General features: G+C 38.8%; 1 protein-coding gene across 2 annotated transcripts in view; it reads left to right on the forward strand.

Moving 5' to 3' along the window:
* The first annotated feature begins 318 nt into the window (after window positions 1-318).
* CARS1 (cysteinyl-tRNA synthetase 1) overlaps window positions 319-26,069 on the forward strand; it is a 34,469-nt gene continuing 8,718 nt past the window's right edge. Inside the window, exons 1-18 of one of the 2 annotated variants that reach the window (XM_037401707.1) lie at window positions 322-411; window positions 6,208-6,453; window positions 9,311-9,402; window positions 10,230-10,318; window positions 10,621-10,717; window positions 11,176-11,274; window positions 12,239-12,388; window positions 13,572-13,712; window positions 14,550-14,638; window positions 15,791-15,912; window positions 16,665-16,777; window positions 17,339-17,467; window positions 17,678-17,807; window positions 18,130-18,233; window positions 19,247-19,344; window positions 20,766-20,955; window positions 21,462-21,530; window positions 24,366-24,447. In XM_037401707.1, the coding sequence (XP_037257604.1) occupies window positions 387-411; window positions 6,208-6,453; window positions 9,311-9,402; window positions 10,230-10,318; window positions 10,621-10,717; window positions 11,176-11,274; window positions 12,239-12,388; window positions 13,572-13,712; window positions 14,550-14,638; window positions 15,791-15,912; window positions 16,665-16,777; window positions 17,339-17,467; window positions 17,678-17,807; window positions 18,130-18,233; window positions 19,247-19,344; window positions 20,766-20,955; window positions 21,462-21,530; window positions 24,366-24,447 (2,065 nt within the window). In that variant the 5' untranslated portion in view covers window positions 322-386. Of the gene's footprint in view, window positions 412-6,207; window positions 6,454-9,310; window positions 9,403-10,229; window positions 10,319-10,620; window positions 10,718-11,175; window positions 11,275-12,238; window positions 12,389-13,571; window positions 13,713-14,549; window positions 14,639-15,790; window positions 15,913-16,664; window positions 16,778-17,338; window positions 17,468-17,677; window positions 17,808-18,129; window positions 18,234-19,246; window positions 19,345-20,765; window positions 20,956-21,461; window positions 21,531-24,365; window positions 24,448-26,069 lie in introns of both variants that reach the window. The other variant, XM_037401708.1, reaches the window with a different exon arrangement.

Genomic DNA, 26,069 nt, shown 5'->3' on the forward strand with positions numbered 1-26,069 from the left:
TCCTCACCTTGGCGCGGGGAGCCGCCGTCGCTGGTGTTACTCGCTGAGGCCTCCCGAGCCGCGCGGTGCCGCCAGCCCGAGGGCCGGGGCCGCTCCGGCGGGGGTGGCGGCGCTTCGGACTGCGGAGCTGCCGCGCCGTGTGTGGCGCGGGCGCGCCGGGGGCGTCGCGTTTGCAGCACGGCAATAAAAGCCCGGCTGGGCCAGAACCGGCGCCGGCTGTCGGGCCTCGCTGAGGGGGCGGCCCGCCCGGGGCGCGGCGGCGGCGCTGCGCCGTTGCCGCGGTGACGCGGGGCGCCCGTCGGAAGTAGCGTCGGGCGGGCGGGGCGGGGCGCCGCTTCCGGGCGCGCTGTTGCATCAGCTCGCGAGCGAGGGGAGGAGGCAGCAGGATGGCAGCGCCCGCCGCCGAGCAGGGTAGGTCGGTGACCGGCGCCGAGGAGGCCTGGCGGGGCGCGGCGGGGCGTCCTCCGGGGTTGGCGCGGCTCGGTGGTGGTTGGCGCCGCGGCTCTGCCGCTGTCACGCTGTCGGGCGGGCGCGGCGGCGGTGGGCGAGGGGCGAGCAGCCGGCCCGCCGCCCTGTCGCCGCTGCTGAAGCGGCGGAGCGGCAAATGGCGGCGGGGGGCCTGGGGCCGTCGTCCCGGCGGCCTGCTCTGCGCGTTCCCCGGGGCGGGCGGCGGCGAGGCGCCCCGCGGCTCCCGCAAGGCTGTGCCGGGGGGAGCCCCCGAGGTGCCAGGCCGGCAGCCGCCGCGACGTGCTGGGGGCGGGGGCGAGGTGTGGGCTCGGCGCCTGCCGCCGGGGAGGTCACCGGTGTCCCTCGGCGGCGGGTGACACGTAGGCAGCGCGCGGGGCGGCGGGGGCGCGGGGCGGCGGGGGGCGGTTGCGCCTCTTAGGCCGGTACCTACGGATCAGGGGACCGCCGGTGCCCTGCGAGGCCAGGGGAGGCGACCCGCATCGTGCCTCGCCGCCAGTGTAAAGGTTAATGATGGCACACGGCGATCTGCGGAAAAAACCGGGAGCTTCCCGGTCCCGGAGCGAGGAAGCAGCAGTTCGCCAGCCTGGTGGGCTCAGGGCGGCGTGCGGCGGCTGCCACCCCGCTCGGTCGGTGCTGGTCGCAGCCCCCCGCTCTGGGAAGGAGCACGGCAGTGGGGGATAGCAGGGCAGAGAACAGCAACAAGAAGCCTCTGCCTTCCTTGCTGCCTTTCCTAGTCATCGGTGTCCTCCCTTGAACTCATGTCTGAACTTTTTGACTTTTCCAGATTTTTTTGTGTGGTCACGTTTTAATGATGGGTTAGACTATGCCCTTCCATATGGAAGGAGGGCCAGGGTAGTCCTATAATTTTTGGCGCTACTGTAGCAAATGGAAACTTGGATTACCAGTCATACAGGTATGAAATACCATCATGGTAGGTAAGGGGTTGGAAATTTTTGTCATTCCAGTTAAACATCTGTAGATTCAAAGATTTTGCACCTTTTTCTTCGTTACCAAAAGATACTTTGCTCTTTATCCATCACAAGTAACATTCCTGTCTAAGGGAGTCCAGAAACATTTATTGCTGTTAGGGGACTGACTTTTTCAGACATTTTCAGTATCTTAGTTAAGGTTGGGAGGAGGAACCACCAAAGGCTCAGTTGAGGTGTCCTTCAAGACAGTTTTTAGTTACATTTATTGTTGGGCAAATAGTATTTGCTTTTTACTGAAACTGTTACATTTAGTTTCAGTTCAGGAGAAGTAGAAGTGAAACTTCCAGGGCTAAAGTGACTGGGACTGTTAAGCTCTTCCTTGGTGGGAGATGACGGTCTTAAAAATCCCTGCTCTGCTAAAAGCCTCTTGATCCTCGTGTGTGAGTTTTGGAAAGTCCTTTGCCTTGCTGTGTGTGTGCTGTGTCTTGCATGGATGGGATAGCTGTGTTGGTTCAGTTCTTCTGAATGTTTTATGGAAATGTATAATTCCTCTTGGCTGAGCAGACAGTTGGACTTGCTTCCAAAGCTATCAGAGTGGCCAGCCAGAATGATAAATGGCCGGTTTTGAGCTGTGTTAATAATGAGACCCGTTACGCTTATATTTTATGAGTAGTTTTAAATCTGTGAAATCCAAGTTGGAAGAGAAATGACGTTTTAAAATATTCAGAAACATCTTAAGATTTTTCCTCAGAGAATGCATCTGCAGAAATCCTGGAACATTGTGGTTGTCATCTAATTATGACTGACAAGGTTAGCAGGTTCAGGGAAGCCCAGGAAACTTGATTTTCCCCGAAGCAAAGTAAATCCATTTTTGTGTCAGCTTACTGCCTACTTTATGGCTTTTCTGTATTTACTTTGCTGTTAACACCTTCAAGGAACAGAGGTTTTTCTTTTCAAGTTAATAAAAGTGAAAAATTTACATCAAATTTGATACTGTGTGGGTTATACATTAAACTTCAAAAGGTATTTAATGGGCAAATAAAATGTAGAAGCAGTCTTATACCTTTGAGTCTGTGTGTTGCTGCAGTCTTACAAATTCCCAAATGCATGGGAAGAAGAATGTGTGACAATTATATTGCCCAAAGAGATGATACACTGGCAATTATTGTGAAAGAACTGTTTTAAATAATGTCTACAGTGGAATTTTTTTGAAACAACTTTTTAATGTGGGCGGAGTGTTACATTATCTATGATTTTTCAAGGTTATTTTGCTGCCTCTCCCAATACTCATGCTCGGTGTTTGTTTTCTGAACAGAGTTGCTCTTGAGTGATATGATTTGGTGTCTGTGGATCATTCCATTCACATGAGTTAACATTTAGTGTTATGCAGCAGCTCTGTAATACTTTATGTGCTTCTGTTGTCAAGAAGACACTTAGTAATGCAATTGAGTAGTAGCAACTGTCATTTTTCTGTTTTGGGAGGGGAAAAACATCGCAGTCAGAGGGAAGGGCTATTTCTTAGCCTTGTTTCCTAAAGCAACAAGGGTAGAACAGGTCAGACCTATATACGTCCATTGGCACTTCTCCCTCAACAGTTTTTTAATGCATCGATTGGTATTAATTACGTTTGACAGTGGGCTGCCTCTTGTATAGACTTGGCAGACTGAGCAAAGATGTGTTGGGGCTGTACAGGAGGATGGGGATAGTGAAGTGCACGGGAGGAAGAGATGGAGCACTTGGGAGATACCAGGAAATATTTCAGTGGGAGTGTGTGATGAATTAAAGGCATTGTGAGACACGATGACAAGACTAAGGGTGCAGAATATAATTCACAAGAAAACAAGACTGTAGATTTACTACTCTTATTTTTAGTAGTGATATAAATTAAATTGGAACAGACTTTATGTGAAGATAGTTTTGACCGATTAAAAACTTTTACTTGAAAAGAGATGGCCCTCTGGTATACCGCTTTCCAAAAGACAGTATTACCATATTCATTCCTTCTTCCCAGGAGAGCATCCTTCGCTTCAGAAGAAGAGGTTTTGTTTTGTTAATTCAGTCCAGTTTGGAGCTACTCAAGAATGCCAGAAGTGAGAATGATTTTGTCCCGTATGTACTGAAATAGGATGCTCAGCGGTATTGCAGAATTGCACTGATCACTCAGTACTCTCTCAAACACAGCAAATTTGCTTGTTTCTCTGCATCTGGCCACAGCAGAGAGTAGAACACATCCATGCTAGCTTTAAGCTAGCTGTCATGGTTTGAAAAGTAGCTGTCAGTCTAGGAAAGGAAATTTGTAGCTCAATGCAGCCTGTCAAACCAGTGTGGGAAACTTATACTGGTACAGCGAGCCTGCTGGGAGCTTGAGACTGCTGCAGCCCGGCTGCTTCTGTGCCCTGAGAAATCCTGCCAACAGCTGTTCAGGTGTGTTCATGCTGTACTGCATTTGCTGTGGTGTGCAGTCATGGACATGAGTTTGGGCTCAATTTGAGTCAGTGACTGGTCTCAACATAAAGACATCCGCCTCTTAGGTCCCCTGGGCTAACTGGTTTCTTTGATGTACTACACTTTCAAGTCTGCTGTTGCTCTTGCAACTAGACATAACGTCAAACTTCGTAATTTCAAGTATTAATGTGTGTGCCAAGATTGCTCAAAGTAATTTTGGTTGCTTTGCTTATCAGGGCTGAGCTGGTACCTACATTTGCAGGCAGTATTTGCCATCTCTCCTTACCAAAACTAGCTGGTGTGAGTTCTGTCATCTTTGTTGTATTTATGTGTAAGTTTGTGCACCTCCCCTTTTAGATGGGTTTGCAGATGTGGTTGGAAAGCACATTTTTTCAGATATACTGACTTGCCTCCCATTAGCAGCCTGGTGTGTGAATAATGGTTGTAATAACCCTAATAATACTTAGCAAATTGAATGTTGCTTTCCTTGCGATAGATCTTTAAAGATCTTTTCTTTGAGATATAGTTTCATTTCTACTCAGATCATTCTTGTAATTTTTTTTTTCTTTTGGCCTTCTCCCTCATATGATTCCTGGATACAAAATTCACATTCAAGGAAGACTTGTGTCTTAGGTTTCCATAGTTAATGAACATAACTATTTCAAACTAATTCATGTGTATAAACATATGAAGTTCTATGATGATAAACATCAGTAAATATTTAGGAGCCTGAAAAGTTTATGGTAAACTCAACTATGTGAGCTGAAGCTGAATCCTATTCAGCTGAGTAAGGCGAGCAGGTAAGGTCTAGTTACAAACCATTATTTGTTACTCTTTGTTTATACTGAACAGTTACATGGATAGCCCTGGAGAAGAATTGAATCTGTGAAGAATGTGAATCTGACTTTGATTTTGTGTATGAATTTTAAATATCTTTGTGACCTTTTGTTAATATTTTTTAAATCACTGATCTCTTTTATTAGTTCTACTGGTGTGCCACTGTGTCTCATTTATACTTGAGTCAAACACAACCACACTTGGTATCTAGCTGCCATTTCCCTGTCATCCTGTGTTCCTTTAGAACATTTTAGTAACTGATTTTTATATAGGAAATGAGCTGCTCATAAAGTCTTAACCGATAATATTCTGAAAAACTTCTTAATTCTGCAGTCCCTCACATCCTCTCATAGCCATCACTTCCCCATCTCCTTTCATCCTTCCCTTTCCAAAAGCGTTAGTCTGTGAGCACCTCCAATGCTTTGGGAGCTACTTGTGCAGAAGATGTTAGTAGTAGTGTAAGAACAACAGTTGTGGTAGTGGTCTCTGTCAGAGTTTGGGAGCAGGAACAGGTGTTCTCATACTGGCTCTCTCACTTGATTGCACTATGACCTTGACAACATCTTAAATTACTTTCTTGGCTGACTACCTAAGCAGGGTCTTGGCTTAGCTGTTACACTTTGTGTTATACAGTACTTTGAATGTGAACGGAGTTACAATTGTTGAATCATTGTAGGAAAATATGAATGCTAGGTTTATCTAATGTCAGCGCTAGTCCAGATGCCATAACCTCTGCAGTGCTTTGTACCCACTGACTTGAGGAGGGCTTGCAGTTCCTGTGAGCATCCCCACCAAGTCACAGAACTCTTCCACTGCTTCCTCAACATCCCTGGATTTGCAAAGATGAGACCTAATTGAACCCATGATTTACCAAATAAATCATGGAAATAAAACATTGTGACGGAGGAGCATGATCTAATATTCTTTCTGTTAATTTGTGTAGATCTTACTCATTTTAAATATTGTTCATATGTCTGAGGAGAGGAAGTGGCATAGGAGAAATATGGGAAGGTACAGCAACTGAAGTTTTGAGTTGCTAAAGCAAGTAGGAGTAACCGAGCATCACGCTGGGAGCTTGCATGTGGGCCCCAGTCCTGCAAAGATTTAATTATGCCCAACTTCAGTAGACCTATTGACAGCCTATCCATAGCATATAAAATTAATCATATTTAAGTATTTGCAGGATGAGTGTTTTGGAAATGTGGAAAAGACAGACTGATTAGGTTTGCTGTGTATGAATTTTCTCTGGTTTCAAGTAGATAGTATTTCTTCATGAAAAGGACTGGTGCTTTTGTCCTTATTACTCTTCGTAAAATGTCTCCAAAAAAATCACCACAGCATGAACATAATCTATTAATAGGAAACATATTTATTCAGTACCTTGTATTAAATACATTTTTCTCTGAATTTCTTGTCAGTTGTCAGAGCTAATTTAAAGGGGGAGATGTATAGTGTAAGGATATATTTTGGTCATGGGATCTCCTCCTTCTTTCAATGCTGACCAAATATCCTGTGCCTCTCTTTACAGCTTCCAGCTACAGTTTTATTCTGAGCATTAGTGAAGAGGAAGCCAGGGTGAAGGCTTTGAACGAGTACCTGAGCACTCGTAGTTATATCCAGGGGTTCACATTTTCACATGCAGATGTGGAGGTATTCAGAAAGTTTTCGGGGCCACCTGTGGACCAGTATATCCATGTTGTCCGGTGGTACAGACACATAGAAGCAATCTATGATGGCAGCAGTGAAAAAAATGAGCCTTGTAAACTTCAAACAAGTGAGTAATATTAAACTGGTGGGCAGGTTATAGACTAGCTGACATTGTATTGGTTTTTATTGCTGGGAATTCCTAGAAGTTCCCTTTCATACTTTCTTGCACGCTTTAAAATTTACCATATTGACTTGTATTCAAGGTCATAAAATTCTTCTTGCGTACAGTTACTGCATAATTGATATGACCTATTGGAATGTTTAAGCTCTGTTTCCACATTTCTTTGATTTTAAAATTCCTCAGTGTACAGAATTCAATTGTGTGTATTTTCTTTCAAAAGCTAGCTGCTGGATTGTAAAAGGCTATGTGGGTTTTGGCTTCTTCCCTAAAATAGCAGGATTGGCTCGGTCCGCTTTCTTTTTTTCCTGCAAGGGTAACTAAATAGTTGTTGTATAATATACAAATTCATAATAAAGTAAACTCAATACTGCCTCTTACAATTGTTATTAACGCTGAATTTCAAAAAGAATATTTGGGCTTCTTTTTTAACCGTGGCATTGCTGGTGATTTGAGGAAATGCTAACCAGTTAATCTAGGACATTGTGTAAGCATGGGTGTTGGCATTTCTGGGAGCTGCATCACTCTTCTGAGTTGTTTTCCAATGAGCTAGTCTAATATAATTGCTTTATAGTGAGATCCTTGCTCAGGGAGTCATGAAATAATAATAATAATAATAATAATAATAAACAGCAGAGCTGTTGTATAGTGCTTGCAATACCTACAAATGAATGCATAATGTCCGTCATCTTTGCTGATGGTTGTTGACTAATATTACTCCAGTGCCATTCTCACAACCTCTCATCAAATGTGTTCTCAGTTCCTAGCAGACCAGCAGTTAAAATCTGACTGCTGCGAGTAGATTCTGTATACCTGTGTGTGCCTGCATGCATTTGTGATGGTTATTATCGATTGCCCTTCAACAGCGAAGGGATCTCAGCTGTACTGCTGGCTCTGAGAGCAGATTCATGCCACTAACTACACTTTGTCTGCAGACTTTCATGGATCAGGGTGGAACAATAAGAGAAACTGTCTCTGGTTTCTGGTCCATGAAACCTTTCATGTTAATCTCTTTTTCTGAAGGGTTATGTCTTATTATCTTCATCATCTGTGCATATGAATCAGGACTCCTGAAATGGTATTCTGCAGTGTTCGCTATGAAAATGACGTGAATCTGCCACACATCTTAGACCTTGGGTATTTTATCAGTGTTTTCTTGGGTGTGTCAGAGAGCTCCAGGGGTGGATTGGAGCAAATGAACTTCAGTTCAACCAGGGGGAAGAGGATAGCTGACAGAGACATATTTGAACAGACTAAACAGTATGTCTTTTACTTTGCCCTCGGTGTCTGTATAGCAGATACAACGTGACACCTAATTCGCAAGCTGAGAACTTCAGGGTGCAGTATCTGGTTTTTTTCTTATGTTTAGTGTGGTTGTAAGTAAATAAAGCTTTACAGATCTATCTTTTATTAGACTAACCCACATAGGCTTCTTTCCCTGAGGGGAATGTTAGCCACAATTAAGCATGGCAGCATAATCTTTGTAAATCAGAGTAAACAAATCCATACCTTACTGTATGGTCTGTGTTATGGATAGACTGCTCTTTAAGTGTTCCGTCCAGGAGTACCACATGCAATGAAATGTTTAGAATAAACACATATTTCCGTGGATCCATAACAGGGAGATTAAGTGGAGTCCATTTGTGAGACAAAGTACTGCAGTTAATATATTTTTTTCACGTTTAGGCAGTTATTCCAACAAGGAAGATAAAGAGATTAAATTTTTTTATACCATGAATATTTACATTACTTGAAGGTTTTCAGCCATAATACTCCGTTTCCCCCAATATCTTCATATGAATAAGTGAAGAGCACCCTGACACACAGGATGAGAAGGCAAATTTTGTTGTCAAAACAAATAGTTTATATAATATTTTAATTGCAGTTAAAATGCATACCATGAGAACTCCTAAAGACAGTGCTGTGTGTATTATTAAGCTGGCAACCCTGCTGTATTTTTTAATTTCCTGGTTTGCTTTCATTCCTAGTTAATGTGATAATTAGTTTAATATTACTACAGCTGCAAGCAGCTTTGTGTATAGCAAAGTGCAGATCTTCAACAGATGACATACTCATGAAAAAACCATGAGTTTAACAACTATGTTGCTGCTTAAAAATTTAAAAGTTAAAAATGCAAGAATATTGTCGCTAATATTACCCTGGGTTTTATCTGCTCTCTTTAATGGCAAAATTTAGCTTCTTGCTGAATTGGAGCATATTTGTGGTAAATGAGTGTGTTCAAAAATGCTTTGTGTACATAGCAACATGCAGGATAAAAAGCTGAGGTTCTTTCTAAACCTTTCCCTCTCCCCTCCCTCTCACGCTGAGTACACATACTCTGTCAATATTGGCTCTAGAGACTGTTCTCTGGAGACTTCGTGCAAATTCTGTATGAGATCTGTGATATGCCATCACGGTAAAATCAGTGGCGTTGCAGAAAGCCCAGGACTGTCATAACACTTTATTAATAATTCATTAAACTTCAAAGCTTTTGTTAATGCTTTAACGGAATTGCATGCGCTTACTTTTATAGACTTTTCCTTCCTGTTACTTGGATTGAAAGTTAATAGGGGTAGCAATTCAGGGAGTAGAAAATAAACTAGATTGGAATAATTTATTTTGGGTTTAGTGGCTTTGTAGGAAGCACTAACAAAGTAGTTGGACTACTGGGATTGGAGCTGCTTTGTCTAATTGTATGTGGGTTTTTTCTTTGGAAATAATGACATGATAAGGAGAAAATGTTATATTACAGATCTGTTTGTGGAAAGCATCTTTTCAATTCTCTTTAAACTACTTTTCCCCTTAGGTAAAGGCAAGCGTGTGCAGCCTCCCTGGTCTCCCCCTGAAGGGACAAAACATTCTAGGCTCTGCCTCTACAACAGCCTGACTCGCAACAAGGTGACTAAATGAAAGAAAAGCCGAGATTTCCATAGAAACACAAATAGTGGAGTCATCAAATGTTTGTTTCTGAAGTGTTTACCCTATCAGTAGACAGGTTTCTGTGTTGTATGGTGTAGAATGTTAGCAAGCACATGCGAGATGCTGTGTCAGTCAAGTGTGTTTGCTGGGCAGATGTTATAATATAAACAATAAATATACATATACTACAAATGTGTGTATATATGTGGATATTGCCTAATATATAGTTCCCAATTGCAAGTTACCATCATGCAAAATAGCCAGGGGTTAAACTGTAATACACATAAGTACAAGCAACGTGAACAGATAAAATCACAGTTTCTTTCTTTAGGTGTCTGTGTAGAAGAAAAAAAAAATAGTATCTTGCCAATTATATTATGTAATATAAACTGGTAAAACTTCTTGTGGTCTTCTTTGGGAAAGAGAGGAAATACTAAGAATACTAAGGTTATATGGGATGTAGTATCAAAGTGTGTGTTACTCTGTAACCTTTTTCAGTGCGGAAGAAAGCTGATCTTTCCTTTCACAAACACAGCTTGAATATTACCTTGCCTAGTCTGAATCTTTGTAATCTGATACCTTACTTGATAAGAGTGCAGGTAAATAAGCAGCCATACTCTGTTACCTCTCTTACATGACAAAGCTAGTGGTGACCTTTTTTTACAGTAAAACTGGGAGTGGAGTAACTATTCCTTTTTTGTAATTATAGTCCGTGTTTTCATGTCCTAATCTCCAAATGTGGTGTTACTGGCCTGATATCATGCCTTCAATTTCTTCTGATCATTGTACCTTCCCTTTCAATTAAGGAAATATTTCAGCCTCAGAATGGAAGAAAAGTTTTGTGGTATTGCTGTGGTCCAACAGTTTATGATGCTTCTCACATGGGACATGCCAGGTACTTATTTTGATATAGGTAATAACAGTGTCTATCGGAAGCAAAAGGTTAATAGAAAAAGGTACTTTATTTAGATGAGTGTATTATTAGAAAACAGTCGTGTTAGACTCAATGCTTGAGATGTAAGATTAAAAGCATGTTGTAATATTATGTCATTGTGTGATTAAAAACTTACTGGTAGGTGAGGGAAAATTAAAACTGCTGTAAAATAACTGACTCTGAGATTAAAGTAGTTTGCGAATAGAATAGAAACAGGCTTGAGGTGTTTGCTAAAAACACTCCTATATCTTTTGTGATTTTAGGTCATACATCTCATTTGACATCCTAAGAAGAATCTTGAGGGATTATTTTAAATATGACATTTTCTATTGTATGAATATTACAGATATTGATGATAAGGTAAGGTCTTTTAAAATTGTGATATAAAATACTGTACTTTGAGCATGGAATTCAGAGAGTCATATGTAATTGCTGTTTGATAAGCCAAGATAAATCTTACACTTATTAACTTAGACATACATTTTGTACAGTCATTGATGTTTCTCAGTTTTTTAGTGTTCCTATGGTAGCAAAGCCTGTATTCTTGTATGTAAATGAATGTTATCATAAATAATGAAGACCAAGCATTTTTCAAAGATAACATTTTATTTGCCTGTTGTTGAGATACCAGATTGACTCTGTTGAAGTAGCTGATTGACTGTGTACGATGTGTTTAATTTGTATTACTACATGAAATTCTTATAGCCTGTTAAATTTATCGGGATTCTGAAATGCCTTTGGTATGTAATAGATTTTATTTGCACTTTGTATAACTATGTGTCACTTCACAAAAATATTTTCATGTTTCTGCTTTGTAGATCATCAAGAGAGCAAGACAGAATTACCTTTTTGAACGGTATAGAGCAAACAAATCAGCACCAGATCAGCTACTTGAAGATGTTAAAACTGCCTCAGAGGTGGGCATGGTATTTAATCCCTGTTGGTGTCTTGAGTTCTTACTCAATAATGTAACAAAGCATCTAAAAAATGCCTCTGACTTTGCTACCTCCTTAAACTTTCTGCTTGTTTCAGTTATTCTATCGAACTGGTACCACACAGAAATATTATTGGAACTGCACATCATTTTGATTTTTCCATTGTTTTAGAATTGACAGGAAATATCCATGTAAAAAGAATGTCCGATTTTTACATCCATATAACTTGTTTGTGAGTGAGTGTATCAAATTGTTGTTGGGGTATTGGGGAAAAAGCTCAAAAAGCATTTCAACATTTGTGTGTTAAAATTAAAACTTTAAAAATAACCCTTAAAAACAGTTTTTAAACAGTGGTATGTCCATAATCTTTTAAAGATTTCTCTTTCGTAGCATTGATGGCCTTGGAAAGAGCAAAAAGTCTCCAAAGCTTTAGGGATTTAATAAATTGTGTATGCTGGACTGAAGGTGGGGGCAGGTGATTATTAGGATTACAGATCACAAAGATTGTCAGTCTAATGCATTGAACACAGGCCTGGGAATAGGAAGCCTGGACATCTTGTCCAACTATCATTGCCTGACATACTCCCTATGCATAGCAGTTTCGTATTAAAGCTTCTCCTTTTCAGATTTGTGATAATCAGCTGTGTAATTAAGGTGATCAGCTGCATGGAAAATGAAAATTAATAAACAACAGTAATGATGATGTAGTAATTCATAAAGTCTTTCTGAAAAACTGAATTCAGATGTGAACTAAATTTTTTTGACTTCACCTTTATTTCTGATGAAGAGTATGTTTCAGTAGTTTGATACCAAAGCTTTTTATGTGGCATGATGTATTGTCACTAGCAAGATACTATGTGGCAAAAATAATGTATTTTGTATAGAACAGAGTGCTACTGTACTGCAAGTTGCTTTCTAATTTTTCTAATTCTTTTTTTAATTGTAGCTTTTTTCAGTTAAATTAAATGAGACAACAGACCCAGATAAAAAGCAAATGTTAGAAAGAATTCAAAATGCAGTGAAGTCTGCTTTTGACCCTCTACAAGAAGCTGTGCAAGCAAAACACCCTGCAGAAGAGATCAAGAGATGTCATGAGGTCAGTTTGAGCTCCTTTTTAAATATATCTGGCTTATAATTGTTAGGGGTTTAAAAAATATTTTGCTTGTAGTAATTCCCTGAGACATTATGGAACTTTGTATTCATAAATAGAGGAATTGTATGGCTGAGGACTTTTTACTACTTTGCATTCAGTAGAGGAAATTTGATCCTTGAATTCAACTATATAGTTTTCAGGTGCTGTTTTTATCAATTACTTTTTTTTTTTATTATTATTCCTTCCACTGTGAATAATAAGTCAGTTATTTTTTCCTTTCCCATGGGTTTTTTTTCTCTTGCACATATTTAGATTTACTCTTAGACTTATTTGTCTTGATGAATTAATTTCAGTATAAATTACTGAACATGCATTTATCACGTTCCAATACTAGTGGGAGTTTTCTACATAGTTGTTTCCGTCTCTGACCAGAGAAGAAAATACATCCCAAAAAATTACGCTAAGGATAATTTTTATCCAAAGACCATTACATCTAGTGACAATAATCTTGTTGCCATTTTTGGGCTTTGGTACTGTCCCAGTAATCAAGTCAGCCAGTATAACTACTCTCTTTTAGTAATTGGTTTCTACTTTCATCTTTTCTTGCTTTCAGAATATTTGTGATAATTACTGTAGAAAGCATAGAGTATGTGCTCCTTCGTGAGAAGACTCTCTGAATTATCTTTACAAAAGCCCTCCAGTGCTTCTGTAAAAATATATACTGACCTAACAGAATTTTAAAAACAACTAAAATCTAAGCAATTGCACCTCCTGGGCTATATCCTATTGTAAAAAAATGTCATCTTTTAACTGAAGTGTATCCTTGCTGATGTTCAAATCTGTCTTTCAAACACTTTTTAGCAATGTACACAGTAAATCTTTTGCTAGACTGTCTGGTAGTAATGGGGGGAAGAGATGATGCGATTTAACTGCAGGTCCCACATGCCTATTTAAGTAATTGATATGCAAACAGATATCACTTAGCAGTTTATCTTCCTTCCTCTGTTTGTTTCATCCATATTTCTGAAGGGCAGTATGGTAAAAATCTGGTAGAAGCAAAATTATTCTGTATTCATAGCCAAGTGTTGTCTTCCTTAAGCAAACCTCTCTGGTCAGAGTAAGATCTTTCTGAAGTCTAAACAGCACAAGTCTTTGATTGGTTGCACTTACCATTATTGTTTAATAGATACTATTGGAAGAAGCCAAAGATTTGCTGTCTGACTGGTTGGACACAAAATTTGGCAGTCAGGTGACTGATAATTCCATATTCTCAAAGCTCCCCAAATTCTGGGAAGGAGAATTTCATAAAGATATGGAAGCACTCAACGTGAGTATACAAACTGTTTTCTGTTCTACAAGTGTGCGTGCCATGCATCATAATACCTAGAATACAATTTAGCTACTTCAGTAGCTTTCAAAAACCTCATATTACAGCCTTACTGCTAAAGTACCTCTTTTAATGTGACTATGTAGCGGTTAAGCTAGCACCTGTTCTGTTTCCATCCCAACAATCTTAAATCCATTGTGTGTGTTACTAGAGCCAGTTAACTGGTGATCAAGTTTGATGTCTGCATTTGATGTCTGCATTCCATCCCTTGCCCTTGGTGTAGCATAGGCTTATAATCATAAACTGATCCGGAAGTTTGAGATCGACTCTGTTAGCTGCACAAGACAGCCCTGCCAGCCTCAGCATTCAGATTCGACTGCTTACCGGTCTTCAGTCACTAAGAAATTATATGATGATAACAATCGAGGACAGATTTGTCTGTTACAGATGAAATGCCGTGTAATATGCAATGGTACAGATCAGTGAAGGTTTATTTAATTTACCTGCAAATCAGAGGCGCTTATTGCCTGTTCTGTCAGAAGTGCAGAAGGTGGAAGAGCTGACATCGCCTGCAGTGGTTTGTTATTAACATTGCCGTAAGGGCAGAGGAAGAACGGCCACAGCACATTGTTTCAGAAAGCTTGAAACAGGAGTCTTAGTGTCACTTGCTTTTGAGCCAGTTTTAAACCAGTGTATACTATAAATATTTAGTGTCTATTTGCATATATATATTTATATTTATTCTTGTATATATCTAAAACACGTTTTATATAAATATTTTGTTTACATAATTTATACATATCTATATAAATATGAAATTCTACTTTTTATCTATAGGTTTTACCTCCAGATGTTTTAACACGAGTTAGTGAATATGTGCCAGAAATTGTGGATTTTGTGAAAAAGATTGTGGATAATGGTTACGGGTAAGTTTGCCACTGGATGCTTTTGTTGTCCGCTTGTACTGTACTAGAGCTGGAATGATTGCTTTCAACACTTAACTGTGAACTGTTTCCTCTGTTTTCACATGCAGTACTAGTCTTTTTCCAGAAGTAGTGTTTCATCAAATAAAGGAACTTCAGGTTCCTTTGCAAAAGACCTGTTATTTATCACCTGATGAAAATGTGCTATTCTGTACTTCTGATGTCTTTACAAAGAGAGAAGTTAATTATTAAATTTATAGGATTAAATCCTCATTCATTAAAATAAATAGCCAAAGTCCCATTCATTTTAACTGTGTTTGACTCCTGGCCTTCAACAAGGCATTTCAGAAACGGATGCCTGAGTAGAAGGCTAGAAATCAGTTTTAAGTAACAGAAGTTTAAAAGGAAAAAAGTAATAATGAACTTTTTTTCTGCTATTGTCTAATATTTGTGAATATCAAGCTAATATTCTGGAAGTTCTTAAGTATCATGACAGATGCCCATCTGAAAGTTTTGAGTTCTCTTTCTATTAATTGCCTCAATTTTTCTACATGATGTATTTTTATTTTGAAAAAAAGCAAACCTGTGATTCAGATTGCCATAATTTCTCTTTTTAAACCTACATTTTAAAATTCTCTTTAAAAAAGGGGGCAGCAGTTCAAAATTGTTGGCACTGAATTATCAGCATTTCTGTTAGCCCTGAAACTTAACGTTTGTATCAGAGTTTTTATTATGGACGTACCTTTGTGTCAGAGTTTTTATTATGGCTGTAGTGGGGCAAAATTAGCAAAGTAAAGGGGGACAAAATGACTGCGAAACAGACATGATTCATATTATATTATTCCAAAATATTGAAAGGGTCCAGAGGTACTGTAAATATTTCTTCTCCTGGGACTGTTATCTAATGTCTCGCCTCTTAAGAGTTTAACAAAAGATGTTAGTTGTTTTCCCTTTGATCAATTTTATTATGACTTTCAATTTGTCTGAAGCCTTTATGGACAGGCCTTAAAACTTAGGCTCACCTAAGTCATCTTTACAATACTGAGCAGTACCGTACTGTATGTAGTGTCACTAGAGAACTGAAGTGATTTTTGTTATAAAATTCAGTTAAGTCTTGGTAGAAAGTTAGCTGAATAATGAACTTTAACTTCTCAGGTATGTGTCCAATGGATCTGTATACTTTGATACTATGAAGTTTGATTCCAGTGAAAAACACTCCTATGCCAAGTTGGTTCCTGAAGCTGTAGGTGATCAAAAAGCTCTTCAAGAGGGAGAAGGTAAAAAGGGGAAATAACATTTGCTTAAGTTGCTGAATAAACTGATGATGTATTGATCTCTTCATCTGACTTCAATGACATTTGGATCAAAGTCACTGTCAGAGTTGAATAGTTTACCTGCTGCACTTCCTTTACCAACAGATTTATTTTCCAAAGTTTTGTAGCTTGAGCCAACACTTTCCTGAAACTTTTACATTGGAAAATACCAAGAAATGTTGTTAATTCTAGGGTGGTTTTGGATTGCTTGGGGGTTTTTTAGTTCGTTTGTTTCTTTGAGAGAGTTTTTTGGTCAGAATTGTGAATAGCTCAATCATTTGACTACAGCTCAGTTATTTGGCTGTTCATCTGGTTCAGAGTAGGAGGAAGAAAGACTTGAAGCTGGGTCTTCCACATGCCAGGTGAAAGCTCTCCAACACCATGCTGTGGCTATTTCATGACAAATATTTGGGTTCCTCTTTCGTACTGAGAACTCCTCCTACTTGTAAACCTTGTGGCGTTGAACTAAATCCAAATACAGATTTGTTTTTTAGTTTTTTAGCTGTAGCATAGGATTAGCTCAAAATGCTCAGTAAACACATTAATCAAACCCCTGAAGAACTATCGGGGTTAATTATGAGGAATTTTGAGGGCTGAATTCTTTTCTTTTATTTATTTATTTTCTTTTTCACTGTATGTGAGGTACAGCAAGGCCAAAAATCAGTAATGCTGGTGTTCAAACAAAATGTATATATTTACATTTTCTCTTCTGAAAGGTGACCTGAGCATCTCAGCTGATCGCTTAAGTGAGAAGCATTCTCCAAATGATTTTGCTTTGTGGAAATCCTCCAAACCAGGAGAGCCCTCATGGGACTCTCCATGGGGAAAGGTAAGGACATTATAATCAGGATTTAGATCTTCTACACCTTAGTAAATAGCATCCACCTTAGTAAACAGCATTACACAAATACTTTGCCTCACCTCATATTAATAATGTATAGATTATGGGGATCTTGTATTCAATCATAGATTCTGTTGCTCTGGTCATTTAATAAATTAGAAAGTGTATCAATCTGTCTGATACTTCTTAAACAGAAGTCTGCATGCAGGCTCAGGATGGCTGTTGCTGGTCGTTTGTCCTGTATCTACAGGCTTTATCTGCAGTAATTTCTATATCCCTTTTTCTCCTTGTGATCAAAAATATCAATGTAATTTTCAAAATAATAATAAGCAGGATAATCGAGGCATCACAGATGTATATACCATGTTTGATCTTTAAAGCCAACAGTATACTTTTATGAAGGTGAGATTAAAAATATTTTTTGCTTGGTAACACTGTCTCCTTTCCTCAGGTGTGTAACTGCTTAGCAGCAGACCAATGAGGGAATGATGAATAAGCAGGAGAGAAAGACAATTAACTAGAAGCCAAGTAATGTCTTTTTCTTAACAGGGTCGTCCCGGTTGGCACATTGAATGTTCTGCTATGGCTGGATCCATTCTAGGAGAGTCAATGGATATTCATGGAGGAGGGTTTGATCTCCGATTTCCCCACCATGACAATGAACTGGCACAGTCTGAGGTGAATAAACTGGGCTTCAGTTCAGTGCTGAAAAAGTAACACACTTTGCTTTGACTGCAACTCACACAAATCCATCAATTAAGTTTTAAAACTTTGTGTGATTTGTATAAGCATAGCTTTTTTGTTCTCAGATTTTATTCTTGAATTATCCTACTTGCTGGTATATATGTAAGCAGTGTTGGGTCTTCAGGGTTTTTGTTTTTGCTGCAGGCATACTTTGAAAATGATCACTGGGTTCGGTATTTTCTGCATACTGGCCACTTAACAATTGCTGGCTGTAAAATGTCCAAATCTTTGAAGAATTTCATTACCATAAAAGATGCACTGAAGAAACATACAGGTAAAAATTGCTTCGGAATTTGAACACTTTTGATGTAGTTTGAGTGGTGACTGTGGTAGTTTTGTTGTTCAGGCACATAATGGAGTTTCCAAAAATGGCTCACCTCAGGTGTCTGTCTTCTTTGCTAACTTGAGAACAGCTTCCTTGTTCTTCCGTTCCTTGTTGGTATTATCTGTATGGATAATAGCGTTCTTGCTTTTTTGGTAGACGTATTGACAGTAACAACATTAAAAATTACGTTCTTAGCCACTGCAGTATTGGAGGCCATAAAAATACTTTAGATTATGATTATGTTCCTTGTTTATTTTGAAACTCCTAATAGCGCGACAGTTACGGTTGGCTTTCCTCATGCACTCTTGGAAGGATACACTGGATTATTCAAATAATACCATGGAGTCAGCTATTCAGTATGAGAAGTTTATGAATGTAAGTAAGCTTTCCATTCCTCCTCCAGCTCTCTAAGCTTTGTGTTGTGATATGTGTTTCAAGGAATAGAACCCAAGGATATATAGGCCATATCCAGAAACTTGAGTTTGCCTTCTGAATTCGTGGGGTGGGATGTCACAATATTTGTTTAGTTGCCATTGAACGTTCAAGTTAGGTAAATTCCACAGACAGCTGCATTCCTCTGCAGCCGGGTGCTTTCTCCAGGTTTTGACATCTCTGAGCAGCTTGGCACTTACACGCGAGATTTGTTTCTCAGTTCAGCTTGCTTATAGGACTCAGTCCAACAGACACTCTTGTAACACATCTACCAGATCAGACTTTATACAAATATAGCCAAAGGAGAAGAGAGAGTATCATTCCTACCTTGTCGCCTCACCATATACATCGATCATTTGTCTCTGTGCCTTGTAGGCATATGTGAGGGGTCAGGCACAGTTCCTCTCCCTGCTTATTTTGGAACCATGATTTAAACCCACGTTTCCCACAAGCAGGCTGTACAGCATTTTGAGATGGTTGATCTTGGTCTCTCTAGCTGAAGCTATTCTGCTTTTTATGTAAAACATTTATGGTTTGGTTCAGGCCATGGAATAACTGAAAATGACTTTTCACCAAGATGGATGCCCTTGCTATAAAGCCATTTTTATTCTTCGGCTTCCATTGTTAGCAACACACTTTAAAATCTGCCATAACAACTCTTGCCTAGAGTTTTAAAAAATAGTCTTGTATTTGAGCAGCATGGTGTTTAGAGTATTGTAGTGTATCATGCAGTGGCAGAGCCAAGAGACAGAGCTGAATTACAGTCCAGCTGTGATTTAGAGTTATGCAAAATGTGTGGGTTTCCTTGCTTTGACAGACATTCAGTAGATCCTGGCTGAAACAGTGTTGGAACTAAAAACTTTTGGAGGCTAATTAAGAAATAATGCTCTTTTTTGGTAGTAAATGCTGGTTGTATCTAATATAAACTGATTTTTAGCCATATTCTTCTTTGATAGGAGTTCTTTTTAAATGTGAAGGATATTCTTCGAGCTCCCACTGATGTAACAGACCAGTTTCAGAAATGGGAAAATCAGGAAGCAGAGCTGAACAAAAAGTAAGTGGAGCATTCCTACTTCTCTGTGAATAGCTATTGTGTACCTACGTGTTTTAATTTTTTGCTTGCAAAATGACTTACTATGTATATAGTGATATTGTAAGTGCAGCATTTCCACTGAGTACCCAACTCTATACAAGCTAGTGAATTTAATCTTGCAACACCTTTATGAAGTACAGATGAAATTGTTAATTTCGCTTTCATTTAGGCTAAGTACACCAGCATGCCTCACTGCCCTGTGAAGAGAAGGAGAATTTTTTTGTTCAATATCTGTCATTTTCTTCACTACTTGAAATGCTGTCCTTCTGTCTGAGAAATGACCAATAATTCACAGTGGTTACAACTGGGAAAATAGTATTTTACACATTTCAAAGTGCAGTGAGCAAACTAAGACAAACAGAAGTTAAATAACCTGACTAAAAGCACAAATACTCAGAGTGCCAATGTTCGAAAATGTGTTATTGAGAGAGACAGTGATATCAATATTGCAGTCTTTCGTTTTTATAACAAAGCTGTCATTATTGTTTGTAATACAAACAGCTTCCTATGTGACTTCTATTACGTGTGAAATTTAAATAGAAGCATCTCATGTTACAGTACTAAAATTGTTCCTAGTTCAGTTCACTGTTGTGGACAGAGATGTTGACTGTAGAAGGATGTCCTCTGAAAATATTATCTTCAACTTCAGGTTGGTAGAGATAACCCTGTTTTAAAAAAAGGGGGAAGATAGTAAGTAATAGAGAGGACAAAAGAAAGGGACAAAGAAGTGGAAGGAACAGAAGGTATGCTTCAGGGATAATTTTGTTTTCCTTTCTCTACCACTTTTCATTCTCTTTTCTCTGGAAAAAAGTACGTTTGAAACAGTAGTACTCCTAGTGTGATGAAATGGTACTTTAATATATTGTATTACTTATTATGCCTATTCACGAACATTGCAAAGGTTTGCATTACTTTATTCCTTGTATCTGCTTGTAGCAGCTTCATAACACTTCACTTTGTGGTAAGTTACCTTCCAAATTGGTGCTTGTCGATGGAAAGACACTAAACAGAATACTTGGCTGGTACATAGGGATAGGAGAGCAATACTGTAAAACAAATACTAAGCACAAGAATGTACTAAATAAGCAATTTATACTGCTTCAAAAAAACGGCATGAAAAGGCTGGTTGCTGAAAAAGTGTTTAATGTAATTTTGTTTGGATAGTTGTTGCCAGTTAGCTTATCCTGCCTGCCTTTGTCCATAGCAGCAAATTGGCAGCATCATAATGCCCTTTTCTCACTCATCTGTTTTTCCTTCAAATAAAAATTATGAACCAACAAAAGATTATCTCACTTTTAGGTTCCCTTACTCTTCTGAGATTCTTCAGAGTAGGCTGCAGATACTTCTGACATCAATAGTAAAAAAAATCTTTTTCTTCTTAGTTTTTACGACAAGAAGGCAGCAATTCATGAAGCACTGTGTGACAATATTGACACTCGCTCTGTCTTAGAAGAAATGCGTTCATTAGTCAGTCAGAGTAACTCCTATATTGCTGCAAAGAAATCTTCCAGACAAATGCCAAACAGACTTCTTTTAGAAAACATCAGTTCCTATCTCACTCAAATGCTAAAGGTATGTAATAGCAAGTAGTAACGTTGCTATTGCACTGTGCAATTATAACTGTTGTATTTTTCAAGTATGTAGGGATCTGTACAGTCTTTGTTTAAATCTTGTAGGAAACTAGAGATCTTCCACACACATCCCATCCAAAACAACCCCAGATTGCAGTGCGTGCTGCAGCAGGAACAATGTGAAGTCCTTTATGTTACATTCTAATTTGAGCTAATGTTTTGTTGAATAGTGGAGAACCCCTAATACATGCAAGGAAAATTAGATGGTAGAAAAAATATGAAGTCAGGGTGTCAAATCGGACAGATTAAAGCTAAATCTGAAAGCAAATACTTAGTATTCTGTATCAATTAAAACCCAAAACTTATTAGAGCAGCAAATTGTGGGTTAAATGAGAACTAGGTGGCTTCAAAACCCTAGCACATGTTAATTCTGCTTAGTTTTCACATGCCTGTGACCTGACGTATACAATCTTTTCTCTTTTCTTTTTATGTTTTTTTGTTCACCAGATTTTTGGTGCCATAGAAAGTGATGACGCAATTGGTTTTCCTGTTGGAGGGAGTAGTCAAAACATAAATGTAAGTGAAGGACAAAGTACACTATACAAAATCACTCTGTGACCTGTGAAGAGGTTAGGTTAGGTAAAGTGATGACATTACTGATATGTAGCAGACTTATATCCTTTCTGCTTTTAACATTTTAATCTAAAATAATTAACTGGCTTAGGAAGCAGGATTTTTCTTTTATGAGAGTTGGCGGTTTTTATAGGTTTCTTTAACTGAATGAGAGACAAATTGTATAGCAACCAGAAAAAGAATTATCGTGTCTTCTGAATGATGAGTCTGTTTAAGAAACCACGTTAACTACAGACAGCACATGCTACCATCTAAAGACTCGTTACAAGTATTTGTATGTTAAGTAGTTTCAAAATACAATTATACCGATTAAACTTCCTTGTGGTACACCAAAAACCAACCTGGAGGCAGCTGGAGTTTTATCTGCATTTCAATCTCTTTTTTTCTGATCTCCTTTATAGCCACAGGTTTTATCTGGCTTTTGAAGGCTGTTTTGCTTTGGTCACCCAGCAGTTCCAATGTGATGCAGAATTTTTCTGCAAATACCTGGGAGATACCTGAGGAAAGTGCTGATGGGCACTGTAATAACAGTCATGTTTCATGGTGCAGGAAGGAGAAATAACTCCATATGAAAGCTATCAACTTTACTGTCTTTGTTCATGTGGAAAATCTGACATGGACAAACCTGTGCTGTTTTTCAAGTATTTTTCTGCATTCAAAGGTGTGACTATATATATTTCTGTTCCTTCTTAGAAGGAATAATTAAAACATCTGTAGTGTAACAAAAATCTGAACTTTTTATTAATGAAAGGAAGAGGAAAGCTTGCTTGTGGTTGAAGAATGTGAATGAACACTCATCTGATAATTTCCCATGCAAATACTTATATTACTGTGCTGTGGAAATCTCCAGTAATGATAAAAGAAAGATAATATGAAAGATACTCAGTATTTCATACCAAACCCCATCAATAGCGAATTTTAATTTAGCTCAGAATTATTTTGAATTATCGAGACAGGCAGCACCTGAACACTTACCTTTTTAGGGAAAATGAAAAATACTAAATTAGTATTTAGCACTTAATTCAGGCAGTGTTTACAACAGATAACACTTTATGGAAGGATTGGCAGTACCTTGGTACAGGAAGCTAAGTCCTTTCTCCTTTAAAGTAACGTTGCCAAGGATAGTAGAGTCAGAAGAATGTTGTGCAGAAAGAATCCTGTGGTAACACCTGTTATCACAGTTGTCAGAAGAATCTTGTGCTAACACCTGTTATGTACAAGAAACTTCTGTTTTTATCACCTAGGACATTACTGCGTTTAAGCATTATAATATAAAGATGCATAATATCACAAATGTTGGGGCTGTTTCATGAAATATTATACCCTCTTTCAGTCTTCCATGCAGATACTTATTTTTCTTTGGAGGAATTACCAGGCGAACATTCAAGGTTGAAAAACTTCTCATTAATTACAGAAGGCCTGTTTTTGATTTGTCTAAATTGGAGCAAAATGCATAATCCTCTTCAAAAGCTGTGACAGAACAACTAGCTTAATTACTGCGGTTCAGTAATTTACGTGAAAGGGGATAGAAGAGATTTTAATTCAGAAAACCTCAGGTTCCATAGTCTCATTTTCCAAATGAATTGAGCGTTGCTATCAAGTTAGTTATTTTGGAAATAAAATTTTTTAATCTTAAATGACTGATAAAGTAGGGACAGCGCATGCTTTCCTGACACCGCTTCATCTGGATGTTTAGCTAGCTTCAGTGTAGAGGGGGTAGTGAAGGTATGACTCTTGCTCACTTTCCAGAGCCTGTTTCTTCTGCCAGACTTGTCAGCAATGGTTCCAGTTGTGAAGGTGATTGCATAGTATTCACATTTATGAAAAGTTCTAGTGGAGCCCCTCAGCTCCTTTCATATGGGCACTTTTTGAGCATAACAGACTATCTTGTCTGCTAATTGCAAAGGAATTTGTCATGGAGATTTAACAGATTGGAAAGACTCAGGGAGACTGTAGGGGAGACAAGAGTGTGTGTTTTTTCTTTTTCTCCCCCACCCTCCAAACTAATGAAACTTTTAATTTAATCAGTCTCCTCGGTGCCTAGCTTCCCCTCTTGGGATTCCAGAAAAGCATCTGCAGACAGCACTGATCTGTAGTTGTTCTTGTAATTGTTCACTGCTGTTCACTAACTGTTTGCTGTTGCTATTCACTACCACTGAAAGCAGGATTCTCAGGATTTTTTCTGTGAGTTTTTAAAACTACCATTTACTTATAATGAAATAATTGAACAGTAATCTCTCCCCATGTTTTGTAGGGTAGGGAGTCACGTGAGGAATACAGACAACTGCACTGTATTGGGAATAAACACAATTAGCATAAGCTAACATCTGAGGAACAGATCTGTGTTCTAACGAAAATGAGTCCTAACATCAGTTTCACCTGGTATTATGTCTGACAAACACTGTGACCCAAGTCAGGCAACACAGAACGTGAAGGAGCAAATTCGTCTGGGTGGTGTTTTTTATCCCTGTGCTGCATTATAGTTAGCTGCTTTATAGCATAACCCTGTGGAACTGATATATCTGTAACTGAAAGGAGACAAAAAAGGAACGGGGAGAGGCAGGCAGAACTTCACAAGTACCTGCACAAAAGGAAAATTGACAGCTAATGCAAGGGATCATCTGTCCTTTGACATCAATGCAGCAATGACAATTTTTATCGATGCACATCAGCCCTGAGGGTCAGGTTCCATTTACCAGCACATATATATGAAGTGGGTAAGGACACGTTTTATATCTAAATTATGATTAGCTGACTGTAGAAATAATTATCCTGCAGGTTGAATCTACAGTGATGCCATACCTACAAGTTCTTTCTGAGTTCAGAGAAGGAGTGCGACAGATTGCCAGAGAGAAGAAAGGTGAGAGTTCACTTTTTCCTGTATTGTTGCATATGAGACTCGGGTTATAGGAATCAAACTGGGGGCATGAGCCAGCTGATACAGCAGTCTCTCTTTGCTTAGAGAATAAAATCTTTAAATCAGAATTAGCTTGAATATTTGCATCCCTGCTACCTGTGTCTTTAATTTGGGAATCTTTTACAGGCTGCTAAACTAATTTTATTATAATTTCCTAAAGAATTTGAAAGTTCTGGAATGACAGGACTGGCTGTTGTTTCTCTAGATTAGGGCACTCCCTGCTTTGTAGGTATAAAGTACCCAAGATCTCTTCTCCCAGGGAGCTTGCTCTCTTAAAGGTGTAGATTGCTACGCAATGATACTGTCTGTGTTTAACTGGCTTGAGATGTCTGTTCTTATTTGTTAGCGTAGTTGAAATTGTAGCTCCGCTGATGGTAATTGAGTGCTTTCTTTGCAAAATTCATCTGGGAGTTTGCTAGAAGTTGTTTCAGGCGCTTCTTTTTTCCTCTGAAAAGCTTTGATCAATCATGCTGTGTGTGTTGGCAGCAGAACCATACAGCGTTAAAAAAGGTTGTTTCATTAAGCCATCTTTGATTTTAGCGACTGATTAGTTCCTAATGGAGCTGTTACCATTTTCTGCTGTCCCCTGCGGAATTTACATGTCTTTAATAGGTATTTGATTCTTGTTTTCTTAAAACTGTTTTACACTGAGATTTGTACTTGAAGGCAAAATAAGTCATTTTTTCTATATAAAATAGATATTAATAACCCATGTATTATGCAGAAATATAAAATTACTTGTAGTGTCTGGTTGATAACCTATTCAGCTGGCAAAGAATGCAAACCCTAATTTTGCTACTGTTTTGAGTTTTTCTTAAGGGCTAATAAGTTTACCTTAAAAGCACAAAACTATATTTGTTAATGTGACTACTCGGCTATTACTGTCAAACTCCTATAGACCTAACTAATGCTGAGAAATAGGCTTGTTAGTTCCAACACCAAATATTTTCTGTAATTTGAATTAATTCAAGAAGTTTGTGTGTATATCCTCAGGCAAAAAAGGGACCTTTGGTCTTTTGGTATTTAACATAAATATTCATTTTATGTGAGGCTTCTGGTTTCCTTGTTTTCTGATGGTTGAGCTAAACTGTTGCTCACTCTTAACAGTGGTAACGTTTAAATATTACAGGGATTCTTGTAGATCATTTTTAGAACGTACTTAGCACTAGACTGCTTACTGGCACTTGAGTTTCTTACTTGGAAGGTATTGATATTTTGCATGAAATAAATTGGGCAGTAAGAATAAAACTGGATCTAGCTGCGGTGTGGCTGGGGTACAGAACACTGCAGTTTGACCAGGGAGGCACCTTTCATTAAACTATTTGACATATGGAAGCTGAGTGGTGGTTGGCAGGACCTGTGATGATGTGGTACTGATTTATTTCCCTGTACCAATTAAATTCTTACTTGCACGAAGTGTTAAATTACTGTGAAAGTTGTTCTGATTAATGGCTGGAAATACTGCCTCTATGTGGTTGTAAATGAAGGGAGTTTCCCCATCATAGCTTGATGCTGGCAGGATGGTGTTAAATATTAATTAACATGATCTGTATTGCTTTAAGTCT

This window comes from Falco rusticolus, chromosome 10 (assembly GCF_015220075.1).
Source record: "Falco rusticolus isolate bFalRus1 chromosome 10, bFalRus1.pri, whole genome shotgun sequence".
Classification (NCBI taxonomy): domain Eukaryota; kingdom Metazoa; phylum Chordata; class Aves; order Falconiformes; family Falconidae; genus Falco; species Falco rusticolus.